Here is a 15,254-nt window from a genome sequence, read left to right as displayed (position 1 = left end):
ACCTTATGAAAAGGTCCCAGAATTTTTTCCCCAGCATAGGATTTGAAGTTCTGGTTTACAATGTGCGTTATCATAAGTCGAGGAGCTCCAGCTTCATTGGTCATTGCAGGAGGCGGGGGAGGAGGGATGCTATTCAAAATCTCTTCTAAACTTCTATTATCAATTTCCTCACTTGGAGTCTCTAAGTCAGTCAAAGGAAAAGAAAGGCAAAGCGAGGGGTCGGGGGGAAGCCTGCATTAGTGCAATTCGTTCTGAGGACTAGAGCCTACTAATCTCTGGAGAGATGTTATTAAGAAACACAGGAATCTCTATTTTCCACTTAAATAGTATTATCCAAGCTCAAAGGCGATCAGAATCTTTCATCTTGATTTTAGTAAAAAAATTCTTCAAAGGAATGCCACCAGTCACAAAAACCTATACAAATCTACTTCTTAGGAGTCAAAACACTACATCCGTCATAAAGCCAAGCTGGGAAAACCACAGCAACCCGATTCCCTGCTGCCTCCCATTCGGGCGGTTAAATCCTAAGGCTCTAGATCCAACTGTTCCGCATCTGAGCTCCTGGAAACTCCGTTCCCGAGCCCCACCGACAGTCACAAGGGTTCATAATGTCATCTCATCGCTGGACTCACAAAGGCTACGGTGGCTTCGAGTAAATGATCATCTTCTCTTTAACCTAACTTTAAGGCCACAGAAGCGAGGTTAGGGTCAAGCAACTTTCCATTTTATTAATACTGTACATTGATTACGCCTGGAAAAAAAAAAAAAAGTCCACCGGCCATTGGCTGACCCGGCCGATTTCCGCGGAAATAACAAGGCCACAAACAGAAATTGAGTCAACAGCCGAAGCCACTGACTCGCCCCCATCCCCTCCGGTCCCGTTACCCTGAAAGTGCACAGTCCCGTCTCCGAAAATCGCCGAATCGCTCTCTGGAGCCGACCCACCGGACCCACACGCATCCCGGGACGTCCCCCTTGCAGCCCCTCTTGCTCTCGCCAAGTAACCCGGCCAGTCCCGGGCGGGGCGCGGGCCCACCGGGCTCCCCGCGCGCGGTCCTGCCGAGTCTGGGCGGGCGGGCGACTCACCTGCGGCATCAGGGGCCGGGCTTCCCGCACGGCCGGGCGGCGGCTCGGGCTCCGCGTCGCTGCTGGCGCCGTCCGGGGACTGCGGCGGCCCTTCCTCTCGGCGCCGGGCGGTGGAGGGCTGGGTGCCCTTGCGGGGCATGGTCGCTGGGGCGGGGTGAGAGCGGGAGTGAGACGGCGCCCCGGCCGCGGGGCCGCGCGGTACCCACGCTCCCCATCGGGTCCCGCGGAGGGACGGCTCAGCCTCCACCCCGCCCCGCTCGGAGGAGCCCTCGGTCCGCCCCACGCTGGCGGGTCCTCTGGGCAGACGGCACGGAACACCGGGCACCGAGGGGTGGTTCGTGTTCTCAGGCACGTCCTAAGCAAAGGGGGGAGGCCAGGACGTGCCCGGGCGTCCAGCAACGATGGGGCAACCGCTTAGGTCCTTTCTGTGTCTTAATGCCCCGCCGCCCACGGAGTGAGCGCACGGGCACACGCGAACGCACTTTCTAAGCGAAGTTAACTTGCAGACGCCGGTGCCGACGAGCATCCCCTCGCTCCCGGGGCCGGGGGAGCCGGTGCACAGACGTGGAGGAATCCGTGCAAACGTCAGGTCTGCGGGGCTGCGAACGCTCCCCAAAGCGGAAGCCCCACGGGCGACTCGCCGCCCACCGTCCTCGCCCCGCCAGTTGGCTCCAGGCGCCGCGGCCGGCTCGCGCGCGGCCCCGAAGTCTCCCCTACAGCCCGGCCGGGAGGGAGGGAGGGAGGAAGGGCGGGCGGGCGCTGGGCTCCACCACTCGCGGCGTCCAAGTCGGACACCGGCAGCGCCCGCCACGGTTCCACCATTCGGGGGCGACAGGGGTCTGTCCTCCGGCGCCCGCAGCGGAATCCCGTCGGATAATCAACTAGAAAGGTCGCCAGTGAAGGGCCAAGACCCGGCGACCAGTCCCTCGGGAGAAGAGAGACGGGCCGGGGGCGACGCCCTTCCCCCGACAGACAGCAGGACGGGTGCGACCCGCGAGGCTCAGAACCCCCAGCCCCCTCCCCGCCCCACCCCGCGCGACGCCGAAGTAGCTCCGAGAAGCGGCGCCCGGGAGACGCGCGCGGAAGCCCGGCCGCCGGGGAGCGGCCGCGGGGGGGAGGGGTGACAGCGGGAGCGATCTCCCGGCGACAGCTCGGCGCGGACTTCGGCGGCTCCGGCTCGAGGCCTCGACGCTCCGGGAGCGCGGACGGGGCAGGAAGTGAGCGTATGACAACCTGGTTAGGAAGGGAGGCAGTTTACCTGCGGGGCGGTCCACTCGGACCGAGGCTGGGAACGGCGGTGCAGACCCCCGCTCTTCCCGGTGTTTCAGCTCCGGGTCCTTCACTCGAAAATGGCGCCTAAAATACAAACTCGAACGGAAATTCGTTACAAATGTGCGCAATGCTTTCTGGGAGCCACTTATTTGAAAAAAAGTGCGGCGATTATCAGCGCCATCTTCTGGGCGCTTACACGCATGCGCTGACTACTGGAGGGAGGGGAGGGGTGCGGGGGGGGGGGTCCAGGCGACGTGGACCGTCAGTACTAAGTGAAAACACTGTTTCGAAACAGTATTTTCCTTGGGACCTACGGAAACAGCAGTCTTTTAAAAATATTACCAAGAAAACCCGACAGGGCGAGTTTTTGAAAGGGGAAAAAAATAAAGAGTAAGGTTCCGCCCGCAGCTGGAGGCAGCGCTCAGTCGTCCAATGACGGACCTCACCCTGGGAGGGCGGGCGTTCGGGGGGGCGGGATCTCGGGCCCGTTTGCAAGGCGCGTGGCCGGGAGTATCGCGAGAAGAGGGAGGGCGCGTAGCTCTTTAGAAGTCACTATGGTGACAGGGCGGTCGGGAAGCATCTTGGTAACTGGTCCCAGCTCTGTGAAAGCAGTCGCCATCGCTTTCCTGGGATTTAAGGTAAATCTCTTCACCTTTGGACATGGTGAAGAAAGGGTTTGGAAGTTGTGGCAAGCACCGGATCCCACGTTTCCTGCCTTGAGGGTGTGTGTGACGTGGAGCATCAGTTATTTTCCGTCTCCCTGTGGGCAGGGGACCTAGCTTTCGGGTTGCCACGGAGGGAGCCCTGAATTTGGAGGGAGTCGAGGGACTCTGAGGAGGAGGGAAGACCTAAATTGGTGAATGGTCGAGTAGTCCACATGTGAATAGCGGAAGAATGATTTCGAGTTATTGGTGTTAGTCGTTAGTGTCATGAGTGAAGGGCGGTGGTGGTGGGCTCTTGAAAGTCCAGGGAAGGAACGATTTGTCGATGTCATCTGGTTGACTTTAAGAGAAAACCGATCAGCAAATATTTCTAAAGTGGCTTTTGTATACAGCGCACTGTGCAAGGCATAATCAGGATTATTAAGCAAGTATTCCTGTTCCCAGAGAACTTAGTTATGTTGGTAGTGAATTTTTAACCTGGAGTCTGTGGATCTGGTGATTGGTGGTGATTGGGCTTCAGAGGAGTTCATAGCCGCTCCCTCTTTCCCAAATTGTACAAATTTCTGTGTTTGTGCATTTTTCTGGGGAGTTAATTTTTCCAGAACTTTAATCTGATGCTCAAACGTGGTCTTAATCCGCCAATAAGTATTTATTCAGCAACTTTTATATCCTTGACTTTGAGAAGTAGGAGTCTCTCGTTTTCTTTAAATTTTGCACACTTAGTGCCTGGCATACTAAGCACCAATAAATCTGCTTTCTGAATGAATTTATATTGTCATTCTAAGTAAGTATTACTGCTCTTGCCCCGAGGAGCATAAAGTCAGGTTCATTAATTCTCAAAGAGGGGTGTGGACACTCACTGCAAGTGCATGAATCTGGTGAGCTTGGGAGATGGGTGTGGTTTCAATAAGCATTGACTCGATATTATAACTTTATATTTATTGTTTTTTTAAATATATTTTTATTGATTTCAGAGAGGGAGAGAGAGAAACATTAATGATGAGAATCACTAATTGGCTGCCTCCTGCATGCCCCCTACTGGTGATCGAGACTACAACCCAGTTGCTTGTATCCTTGACTGGAATGGAACCTGGGCCCCTTCAGTCCACAGGCCCACGCTCTATTCACTGAACCAAACCAGCTAGGGCTATTTATTGTTTTTGTAAGACAAACTACGGACAAGAAAGCTGAAGGGGAAAAAATTGGGTGGTAGGGATACTAGAAGGTATAGATAGGGATTCTCTCTGAGAGCTTCTGAAATCTCTTGGGTTTTCAAAGTTTGTAAAACATTGCAAAACCTGAGTTGGAGGGATATTAACCATGAAAAAGCAAAGACAAACCCAGCCAGTGTGGCTCAGTGGTTGAGCATTGACCTTTGAACCAGAATGTCAAGGTTCAATTCCTGGTCAGGGCACATGCTGGGGTTGTTGACGAGGTCCCCAGTGGGGGGGCATGCCGGAGGCAGCTGATCAATGATTCTCTTCATTAATGCTTCTATCTTTCTCTCCCTCTCCCTTCCTCTCTGAAATCAATAAAAATATATATTTTTAAAAAGCGAAGACTAGACCAAATTGAGTATTTATATATATAAATAGAGAGTATTTATAAACATAAATATTTATATATAATATTTATTTGAGAGTATTTATATATATAAAAGCCTAAGTGACCATTGCAACTGAATGAATGACCGAACAGGCAGCATGGGGTGACCAGGCCGGCAGGGGGATTAGTGAGGGACGACCAAATGACTGAGCAGCAGGCTGCGTGGGGAGACCAGGCCTGCAGGAGGGGCAGTTGGGGGTGACCAGGTGGGCAGGGGGGGCAGTAAGGGGCGACCAGGCCAGCAGGGGGGGGAGCAGTTAGGGGAGATCAGACAGGCAGGTGAGCAGTTAGGAGCCAGGGGTCCTGGATTGTGAGAAGGATGTCTGACTGCCAGCAGTCCCCTAAACCGGCAGTCGGACATCCCCCGAGAGGTCCCAGGTTGGAGAGGTTGCAGGTTGGGCTGAGGGGAACACCGCGGGCCCCCCCCCGCCCCCCCCCCACCCCGCTCTCGTGCATGAATTTTTTGCACTGGGCCTCTAGTTTATTTATAAAACCAGCATGTAATACCTATCTCATAGGATTGTTCATGATTGTTCATCCAGCACACATGCTATAAGCATTTGATATTGTGCTATGGATGTATAATGGGATGTCCAGTTAGAAGGTTAGCTTATAAAGGTTAGCTTGAAAGCCATGTCAAGGATTTTAGATGTGGTATGAAGGAAACATCTATTAGAAAAATTTTGTGCTAAGGAATGACTTGGTAAAAACAACAACAAAAACAGTAATTATGTGGGATGTGTTAAAAGCAAAAGAGACAGATCAGGAGTGCTTTAGTTAGATTGTTACTGTATAGTCCTCCATGTAGGAGGTGAGAAGTCTCTATGTAGTAGAATGGAAAAAATCCTGACAGATTTTGGAAGAACTAAAATCTGTAGTTTTTATAGATTTTAATGTATGAAGCCGAGAGTGTAAACCCTTAAAGTCAGATACTATTCTTTGTTTGAATCTTTAAATTAGTGATGAAGGGATAGGAAGAAAGAGAAATCACAAATAATTCCTAGTTTTACTGCTTCTGATGATTGCTGTGAATAATGGTAAGTCTTAATGACTAATAAGAAAGAAATGTAGTCCAGCCGGTGTGGTTCAGTGTTTGAGCATCAACCTATGAACCAGGAGGCCAAAGTTTGATTCCCAGTCAGGGCACATGCCCAGGTTTCTGGCTTGATCCCTAGTAGTGAGCCTGCAGGAGGCAGCCAATGGATGATTCCCTCTCATCATTGATGTTTCTCTCTCTCTCTCTCTCTCTCTCTCTCTCTCTCTCTCTCTCTCTCTCTCTCCTTCCCTCTCTCCCTCCCTCCCTCCCTCTCCCTTCCTTTCTCTGAAATCGGTAGAAACATATTATAAACTATCAATAAAGTAACTGTGACTTTAGATTTAGTTGAACCTAATCATGCCCCACTCAAAACAAATGTTTTCAAGATGGACTTAAACCAGGTTATATAATGAAGAAAAGACATTCATAACAAATAGCTACTTAAATTTAGAGTGAAAATAAGACACTTAGAATAAGAAATAATTTGAGAAGAGATTAGGGTCACAAGAAATAAAGACTGGTGATCCCTGCCAATACTTTGGATGCTTCTCATGAAATTAACACTTTCTAATCTTTATGGTCCAAAATCATCTACTAACAACAATTATCTATAATTTCAGGTATACCCAGAAAAGAACCCTTACTTTTTATATTTTATTTTATTTTATTTTTTAAAATATATTTTATTGATTTTTTTACAGAGAGGAAGGGAGAGGGATAGAGAGTTAGAAACATCAATTAGAGAGAAACATCGATCAGCTGCATCCTACACACTCCCTACTGGGGATGTGCCCACAACCAGGGTACATGCCCTTGACCGGAATTGAACCTGGGACCCTTGAGTCTGCAGGCTGACACTCTATCCACTGAGCCAAACCGGTTAGGGCACTTTTTATATTTTAAAAGTAAAATTGCACCCTGCAGGGATAAATAAGTTCAGAAAAAAAGTTGGAATTAGAATTAAAATACACATTTGCAATTTAAGTGCACGATTTTGTCATTATAATAATACTAGAGGCCCAATGCATGAAGATTCGTGCAAGAATGGGCCTTCCTTCCCCTGGCTGCTGGCACCGCCTTCGCTTGGGCCTGGAGCCACCTTTCTGCATTTGCTCCTGCCCGGAGCCGCCTTTCCGCCTTCCCATGCTGCCCAGAGGCCCAGAGCGGCTGGGGCGGTGCACAATGCCTGCATCCTCGACGAAGCAAGTGACCCACCCCTGCAGCTTGGCACCTGCATATGCAAATTAACCCGCCATCTTTGTTGGGTTAATTTGCATACTCACGCCTGATTGGCTTGTGGGCGTTGTGAAGGTATGGTCAATTTGCATCTTTCTCTTTTATTAGTGTAGATATGTTTTGTTTGCCTTCTAATGTGGTCACAACATTTCATAAGATGAAATTAACTTGCAGGTAAATGTTTAAAAATATTAAATTTGTAATTGTAAATATTTGAGTTAATTAGATATTAAGTAATAAAATGAATAAATAAACATCAAGTTATGTATAAGTAGAGAATAAGAGAATATTCTTCAAGATTAATAAATTGTATATAGACACAGGACAGACAGTAATGAATATCATAAGCTTCCAAATACATTAACCTTGTTGAAACTCTCACGTATTTTGCAGAAAAAATAGGAAGTAAGGAAGGGGAACAGTTTTTTGGAAATGACCATTTTGAAACAGGACTTTATTTTTATTCATGTTTGTTGGGTTTATGGAAAGATGTATTAAATGGGCAGTAGCAGTAGAGAATATAGCTCAAGAGAAAAAATTGGATGAGATAGTGTTATAAAGATAATTGGAACACTAAAGATAGATTAGTTTTTTAAGGTTGTGAGTAAAGAGGGGATAGTATCAGAAAATGTTCATTCTTAGAATCTAGGAAAAAGAAATAATTATAGTAATGTCTCTGGTAGTACTCCAGACACATGACAGAAAACCCAATCCAGTTTGTCTTAAGAAAAAAAAATTGGCTCCTATAACCAAAAAATCAGGTGAGTATAACTGGATTCAGTGTTCAAACAAAGACAGCAGGATTTGGTTTCTTTCTTTGCTCTTCTTTGCATACCATCATCTTGGCATTATTGTCAGGCTCTACATAGTGGCTTTTGGCACCTCAAGGCTGTCTGCCTGCTATGGTAAGATAGCTACAGCAACTTCGCCTCAAATCTCCTAAAATGAATGGCCTGGCATAGGAGAGTTTTTCTTCTCTATCATTTATTTGAATAAAAGTTCTGTGAAACAGTCTCTGTGCAAAGGGAATGGAGTGCTCTAATTGGTTTAAGTCTGGGTTTCATGCTGGCCCCGTTCAAGCCACAAAAGCTAAGAGTAAGGAAGTCAGTGTTTCAAGGAGAAAGTCTTTGTAGATAGGATAAGAGTGAATATATGTAGAGTGACAAAAACACCAATTTGCATTACAGATAGGTAACCATTATTAAGTTCTTACTATGTTTTAGCACTTTACTGGACATTTTTTTTTTTTTATTGATTTCAGAGAGGAAGGAAGAGGGAGAGATTGAAACATCATTGATGAGAGAGACTCATTGATCTGCTGCTTCCTGCATGCCCCCTACTGGGGATGGAGCCCACAACCTGTGCATGTGTCCTGACCAGGAATTGAACCCTGACCTCCCGGTTCATAGGTCGATGCTCAACCACTGAGCCATGCCTGCTGGGGCTCTCCTGGACATTTTAGGTACTTATCTCATTCATCATAACCTGTGAAGTAGGTATTATTAGCCCCATTTTAAATAAGGAAAAAATAATATACAGTATGTGGAAGATCACTAGGAGGGGAGTTCACTATAAGAAGGGGTCAAGTGTAGTAGAGACTGCAAAGAGAATGAGAATGGTGATCTTATGAAAAAATTAACATTTATTAGGTTTTTTAAAAAATGCAGAAATGCATACAGAAGAAAATACAATTGGGCCATAATCCTATCACTCAGTTAATTATAAGAAATATATGAATGTATCCTATATAATAAAAGGGTAACATGCAAAATGACCCTAATAGCAGAAAGACTGGGAATGACTGGTCACTATGACACACAATGACCACCAAGGGGCAGACGCTCAATGCAGGAGTTGCCCCCTGGTGGTCAGTGCGCCCCCACAGGGGGAGCTCTGCTCAGCCACAAGCCAGGCTGCCGGCTGCCAGTACAGTGGTGGTGATGGGAGCCTCTCCCACCTCCTCAGCAGCACTAAGGATGTCAGACTGCAGCTTAGGCCTGCTCCCTGCTGGCAAGTGGACATCCCCCGAAGGCTCCCGGGCTGCCAGAGTGATGTCTGATTGCCAACTTAGGCCCAATCCCCTGGGGAGTGGGTCTAAGCCAGCAGGTGGCCATCCCCCGAGGGATCCCAGACTGTGAGAGGGCACAGGCCAGGCTGAGGGACTTCCCCCCGCACCCCCCCCCCCCACCTGAGTGCACAAATTTTTGTGCCCTGGGCCTCTAGTAGATAAATAAAATACTATGAACATGGTAAAAACTTCAAACAGTACAGAAACATATAAAATGAGAATTAAAAGCTTCCCTTCTCATCCCAGTGCCCCTACTCTCACAAAAGTCTCCATTAAATGTCTTGTATATATCTTACCAGAAAAATACTTTAGTATCCAATAGCTTATATATTCCTTTTTATTTACACAAAGGGGATTGCATTACATAATATTGCTGTATATATTTTGTCATTTAACATATTATAGACATCGTTCTATATTAGTATATATAGATTCACCTCATTTTTAAAATAGTTGCATAGTACTCTTGTGTATCAGTTGAATGTGATTCTTTTATGCTAGTTGATGAATTAAAGATGACTACTTATTTTAAAACTAGGAGCTGTGTGCGCGAATTGCACGGCCTGGCCACCCACCTGTCGCCCTGCCTTGACACCTGAACCTCTCCACACAGAGCTCCAGCAGGCCTGGCCCAGTCCCCACCCCCCCCCCACCCCCCGTCCCCGACCCCTCTGGCCTTCTCTGGCTGCTTCAAGCCCCGCCCTCAGTCCCTCAAGTCACCTTGAGCAGGTCCCGCCTTCTCTGGGTGCCTCCCTGCTTCTGGCCTGTCTCCGGAACAATGTGGCGGCCCCACCCCGTCATGGCGCCAGAGGGGAGTGTGGAAACCTCCCGCCTGCTGCACTGTGCTCCTTCCCCAGGCAGATGAGCGGTGGATGGCAAAGGACTGGTGAGGGGGGTGCTACAGGCTCTCACCCCTGCCCTCCCAGGCGTGGGCCTCCTCCAGGCGCCTCCCCGCTTCCACCCTGTCTCCGGGAGCAACGCCCCGCCTTGCATGCACAGGCAGCCTCCTCCTTAGCGGTTGTGACTGTGACATGGTTAGGACCAATTAGCATATTACCTCTTTATATATATATATATATATATATATATATATATATATATATATATTTGTGGATCACATGGTTTATTGGCTAGAATAATAATAAACACCCTGCATTTATTAGGACACCCAATGAAAGGATTATAAATATAGCCAATAAAAATAATATTAAAATATGGTGGCAAGATCTAGCTATAATGATAACTAGAATTGCAAGGAAATGTAAATATCACAGCATATACCTACACTTTAGCAAATGCATATGGGAATTGGAGTGGGGTGGGAGTTAGAGGTCTTTTGTAGTTGAACTATACTGCCATTTGAAAACCTGTTTCTTTTACTTGCTGTGTCTTTGAATCTGTCCCTGGAAATGATGAGCCTGTCATACAAGAGAGATCTTGCATAGTTCTATGATAGGACCAATCTGAATAAAAGATCTGGCTCTCTCCCTCCTTTCTCCTCTGGGAGGAGACACAGGAGCCTGCTCAGAGCTATCTGTTTAGAAGACTGTTGATGCAAATTGTACTTTTAAACACGGGAACTTGGGTAGTTAAAAGCAAACCATTAGTTTCAACTATTAACATCAATAGTTGTTAGCCAAGGGTTAGCCAATATGCAGGTGAACTAAAAAGAACTTTGTATTAATGTGCTTATGATCTAGTTCTTGCATTTCTTATCTATCCTTCACATTCTTGTTCACCACTGAGGCTTTTCTGCTACTTATTTATAGGTACATTCTTGTTGACAAATCATGCCTTCTCTTTATCCTGACTGAAATTTTTCTGCTTTTCTTAGTGCTTCTATCTCTGTTTTATTTCTTAAATGTAATTGTTTTTTTTTTCTTTTATTGTAGACCATTTTAAGCATTTTTAAGTGTACAGTTCAGTGGCATTAAGTATATTCATATTGTGCTACTATCACTTCCATCCATCCACAGAACTCTTTTCCTCTTGCAGAACTGAAACTCTGTACCCATTAAATAGTAACTCCCCAATCCTCCTTCTCCCAGCCCCTGGCAACCATCATTTTACTTACTATCTATGAATTTGACTGCTCTAAATACTTCATACAAGTGGAACCATACAGTATCTGTGCTTTCATGATTGACTTATTTCAATTAGCATAATGTTGTTTAATTCTTAGCATTAATGCTTAATTCTCTTTTCTTATTTCTAACTCTGTTCCGCATTATAAACACACTAGAGGCCTGGTGCATGAAATTCGTGCGGGGGGGGGGGGGGGCGGGTGTCCCTTAGCCCAGCCTGCACCCTCTTGCAGTCCAGGTATGTCCGTCTGCTTGCTTAGGCCCGATCCTCCTGGGTTTCACAACTGTTAATGCCACATCCAGTTTTGAGGGCAGCTGGAGAAATAGTCTTTGTCCTAGGTCAGTAATGAGTCGGCAAACTCATTAGTCAACAGAGCCAAATATCAACAGTACAACGATTGCAATTTATTTTGAGAGCCAGATATTTTAAACTTAAACTATATAGGTAGGTACATTGTTATGAACTTAATTAGGGTACTCCTAAGGCTTAGGAAGAGCCACACTCAAGGGGCCAAAGAGTCGCATGTGGCTCGCGAGCCGCAGTTTGCCGACCACGGTCCTCGATGTGTAGCAAAAATTCAGATTCTTCTACCACATAAGTAGGAATGAATGAATATTGGAGAATAGTCAGCTGTTTTGACCATTTCCCATTATCTGTCCCAAACTGTTAGCTCTTTCCAGTGTAAATCCTACCACTCTACCTTTTGGAACTCACAATATGTTATTGGCCAAAAAAATCTTTACTCTGGAATGGTTTATTTCTTTACTTTCACAGTCTAACTTAAATCTGGTTCTTTCCTAAGGAAACTGCATTCCCCTCGGCCCTCTCAAGTGGAGGCTGTTTAGCCTCCCAGGTTCCCATGTGTCAAAGGGCCTTCTTTCTCATTAGTGTATCTGGACAGTCGATTCCCTTTCCTCTTCCTCTCTAAAATCTCCTACTCTCTTTGAAATAAGTCCTACCCGTCTACCCTGTCTTTCTGCAGTCACCTGCAGATCATGCCGTGTCTATCTCCACCACTACTCCTCTCATTCTTCTCAGTGACTTAATATCCACAAATCAATCTGTCCCATTCCCGGGCCTCTCAGTTCATTGACCTCAGCCACCCGCTTTTCACCATCTTAACCTACTTCAGCATTACCAATATCTACATTCTCCCAAAGTAGGTTTTACGCAGCTTATTGTATTTATATCTCCATTTGTTTTTCTCTAGTTTACTTCATGTAGAATCTTAATGCTGTCTTAGCCAGTTTGGCTTTGGGATAGAGGGTCCTGAGGACTGAAGGGTCCGGGTTCGTTTCCGGTCAAGGTCACGTACCTGGGTTGCAGGTTAAATCCCCAGTTGGGGCACATTCGGGAAGCACCAATCGAAGTGTCTCTCACATTGATGTTTCTGTCTCTCTGTCTCTTCCCCTCCCTTCCACTCTCTCTAAGAATCAATGGAAAAATATCCTCAGGTTAGGGTTGACAAAACAAAACAAAAAATAGAATCTTAATGCAGACAATACTTCAGACTTTAGTAGGACTTCTTAGGCCACCTTTTCATGTAGCTGGGCAATCTCATCTTATGGCTTTGAACATGATCTCTGCACTGACAACCCTCAAATTGATATCTCGTTGATATTTCCAGCTCCATCCTCTTCCTTGATTCCAGACTTGTATATCCAATATCTCCTTGAATTTTCCATTTGGATGTCTAATAGGCTCCTTAAATTTAACATATCCAAAAAATTTTTTTTATATCTTCCAACATGTTCCTCCCTCAATCTTCACCTCAGTAAATAGCAATTCTGTTCTACCTATTGAAGCTTCAGTCATTTTTTATTCCTCCTTTTCTTAAACCCAACTCATCAATAAATCCTATGGAATATTATTTCACAATATATTCAGAATGCGACCTCTTCATATCAGTCATACCACTACTGTCTTTCTCATCCAAGCCACATCTTTCATCTCTCTTCTTGACTATTGAAATCCTAAGTGGCCTCCCTGGTTCCAGTCTTGTTTATCCTTGCTCTGTTTTTTGTTCATTTGCTTTTAAAATATACTATCCATACTGGCACTTTAAAAACGTAAGTCAGATTGTATCTCTTCATTGCTCACAACTCTTCATTCAGAAGGAAATCTGAAGCTTTTATTGTGGTTTTTCAAGCCCCTGTATGATCTGTACCCTCTCTCTTCTCCCCTAATTTCCTGCCACTCCCTTCACTCACGCTGTATTAGCCATACTGGCCTTCAGGATCTGACTTAGTCTTAAAGGCATTGCTGGCTGCTGTATTTAGAAGTTTAAGGGAGTAAGTGTCGGAGCAGAAAGATCAGTTCTGGGGTTACTGCAGTAATCAAGGCAGGGGATGACGGTGACTGGACTATGCTGGACGTGCTGAGAAGTAGCCAGATTTGGAGTATACAGTATTTTGGTTGTTGACTGTCAGGGTTTGCTGAGCACATTTTTGCCTCTTAAGCTCCATGAAATTTGACCCACACTAGACCAAAGACAAATTATAAATGATTTTTGGTAGCAAAAGCATAGTTGCTCTCACATGCTCCCTTTGCAAAGTTGTGAAATTGATCAAGTTACCTATACTTGATAAACTTTCTTTTTATTACCTCCCCCTCACCCGCAACCCCTCTTTACTCTACTACCTACTCCCCCCCCCCCCCCCCCCCAGTACCACTGACTAGTCAGATCCTTGATAACCAATGCCTGGCAAATAAAAACCTCCTCAGTGCAGCCCTCAGGCAGCTCTGCACTTCCCTGAATTAGTTAAGTGCTAATACTATTTCTTTATTTCTTTATTAGCTTCACACCAGAACGCCATATCCTTCATGCAAATAATCTCAGCTAAATAGGATGTTTGGGGCCCTGGCTGGGTGGCTGGGTTAGTTGGAGCTTCATCCTGTACACAAAAAGGTTGAGGGTTAGATTCCAGGTCAAGGCACTTACCTTGCCTTTGGGTTCCAAGCCATCAGGGCAAATATGAGAAGCAACCAATCTCTGTTTCTTTCTTTTCTTTTCCTTCCTTCCTTCCTTCCTTCCTTCCTTCCTTCCTTCCTTCCTTCCTTCCTTCCTTCCTTCCTTTCTTCCTTCCTTCCTTCCTTCCTCTTTCTTTCTTTCTTTCTTTCTTTCTTTCTTTCTTTCTTTCTTTCTTTCTTTCTTTCTTTCTTTCTTTCTTTCTTCCTTCCTTCCTTCCTTCCTTCCTTCCTTCCTTCCTTCCTTCCTTCCTTCCTTCCTTTCTCTCTCTCTCTCTCTCTCTCTCTCTCTCTCTCTCTCTCTCTCTCTCTCTCCCCTCCACCCCTCTTCCTTCCTCTGTTTAAAAACCCCCACAAGACATATTCTTGGTGAAGATTAAAAACAAATACATAAAAAGAAATAGGATGTATGGGGAAGATCTTTCTGAGCAAGGGAGAATCTTCCTGATGTTAGAATGGCACCTTCCTCTTTCTGTAATTCCTTGGCATCTTGTTTCTGAATTGTTGCAGATTTCTTTCTTATGAAAAAAATTGCTGCTTTTACTATTTAGATGAGATTATTATTGCTTTTGGTGAGACATTATTCCTAATTCTGGATTTCATGTTAGAGGTACTTTGTGATCTAGGCTACATCATGTCTTTGTCAAAGATCTTTCAAGTTTCTGGTTGTAATTGTATATTCAGATTTTATATATTTTTTCTTGTCATTTGTGTTATCATTTTCAGAAGCAACAATTATCTGCTTTTATTCTTTTAAAATCCTTATAAGCAGGGTGAATTTGACTTATTATGAAAAAGCAGAATTTCATAAGTATGTGTATTCTTCCCCCCTCTCTAATTGGAAGGGGTCTGATGGGAGCGGGGAAGGAGTTTTGAAAACAATGTTGAAACTCTAAGGACCAAAAGTGAGCCTATGAAGTATGTGGGTAAGAGATTGTGTTCTTTTTCTGGCTGCTGTACATAGTTTCATACTTTTGACGTTGAACAGAAATCTTGCTGAGTGAACTGGAAGAGACAGAGAGGCTTCTTACCCTAGTTGCATATTGGCTGACCATAAAACTTCAGATTTTTTTCTGTGGTTTTAACAACTTTTTCCTCCCAGTCTAACAAATTTACGAGTAGAATAAGTGAAAAAGATGCTTTGAAATACAGCTATGTTTAGCACCTTGCTGATCTAAAAACCTTCCTGGTTAGGGGGAATGATAAGTTATTTAAGGGAGAACTACTGAATTCTTAC

General features: G+C 45.4%; 1 protein-coding gene across 1 annotated transcript in view; it reads right to left on the bottom strand.

Moving 5' to 3' along the window:
* The window catches only part of SMC4 (structural maintenance of chromosomes 4), a 39,165-nt gene extending 36,363 nt beyond the window's left edge, over positions 1-2,802 (bottom strand). Inside the window, exons 1-3 of the mRNA XM_081086777.1 lie at positions 2,345-2,802; positions 1,087-1,230; positions 3-181 (exon numbers count right to left, since the gene is read on the bottom strand). Of these exons, the coding sequence (XP_080942903.1) occupies positions 3-181; positions 1,087-1,225 (318 nt within the window). The 5' untranslated portion in view covers positions 1,226-1,230; positions 2,345-2,802. The remainder of the gene's footprint in view (positions 1-2; positions 182-1,086; positions 1,231-2,344) is intronic.
* Positions 2,803-15,254: the final 12,452 nt, after the last annotated feature.

Source organism: Myotis nattereri (genome assembly GCF_964212035.1).
Source record: "Myotis nattereri genome assembly, chromosome: 3".
NCBI classification, from domain to species: domain Eukaryota; kingdom Metazoa; phylum Chordata; class Mammalia; order Chiroptera; family Vespertilionidae; genus Myotis; species Myotis nattereri.
The sequence above is the reverse complement of the archived record's forward strand: the minus strand, read 5'-3'. Positions and strand labels throughout refer to the sequence as shown.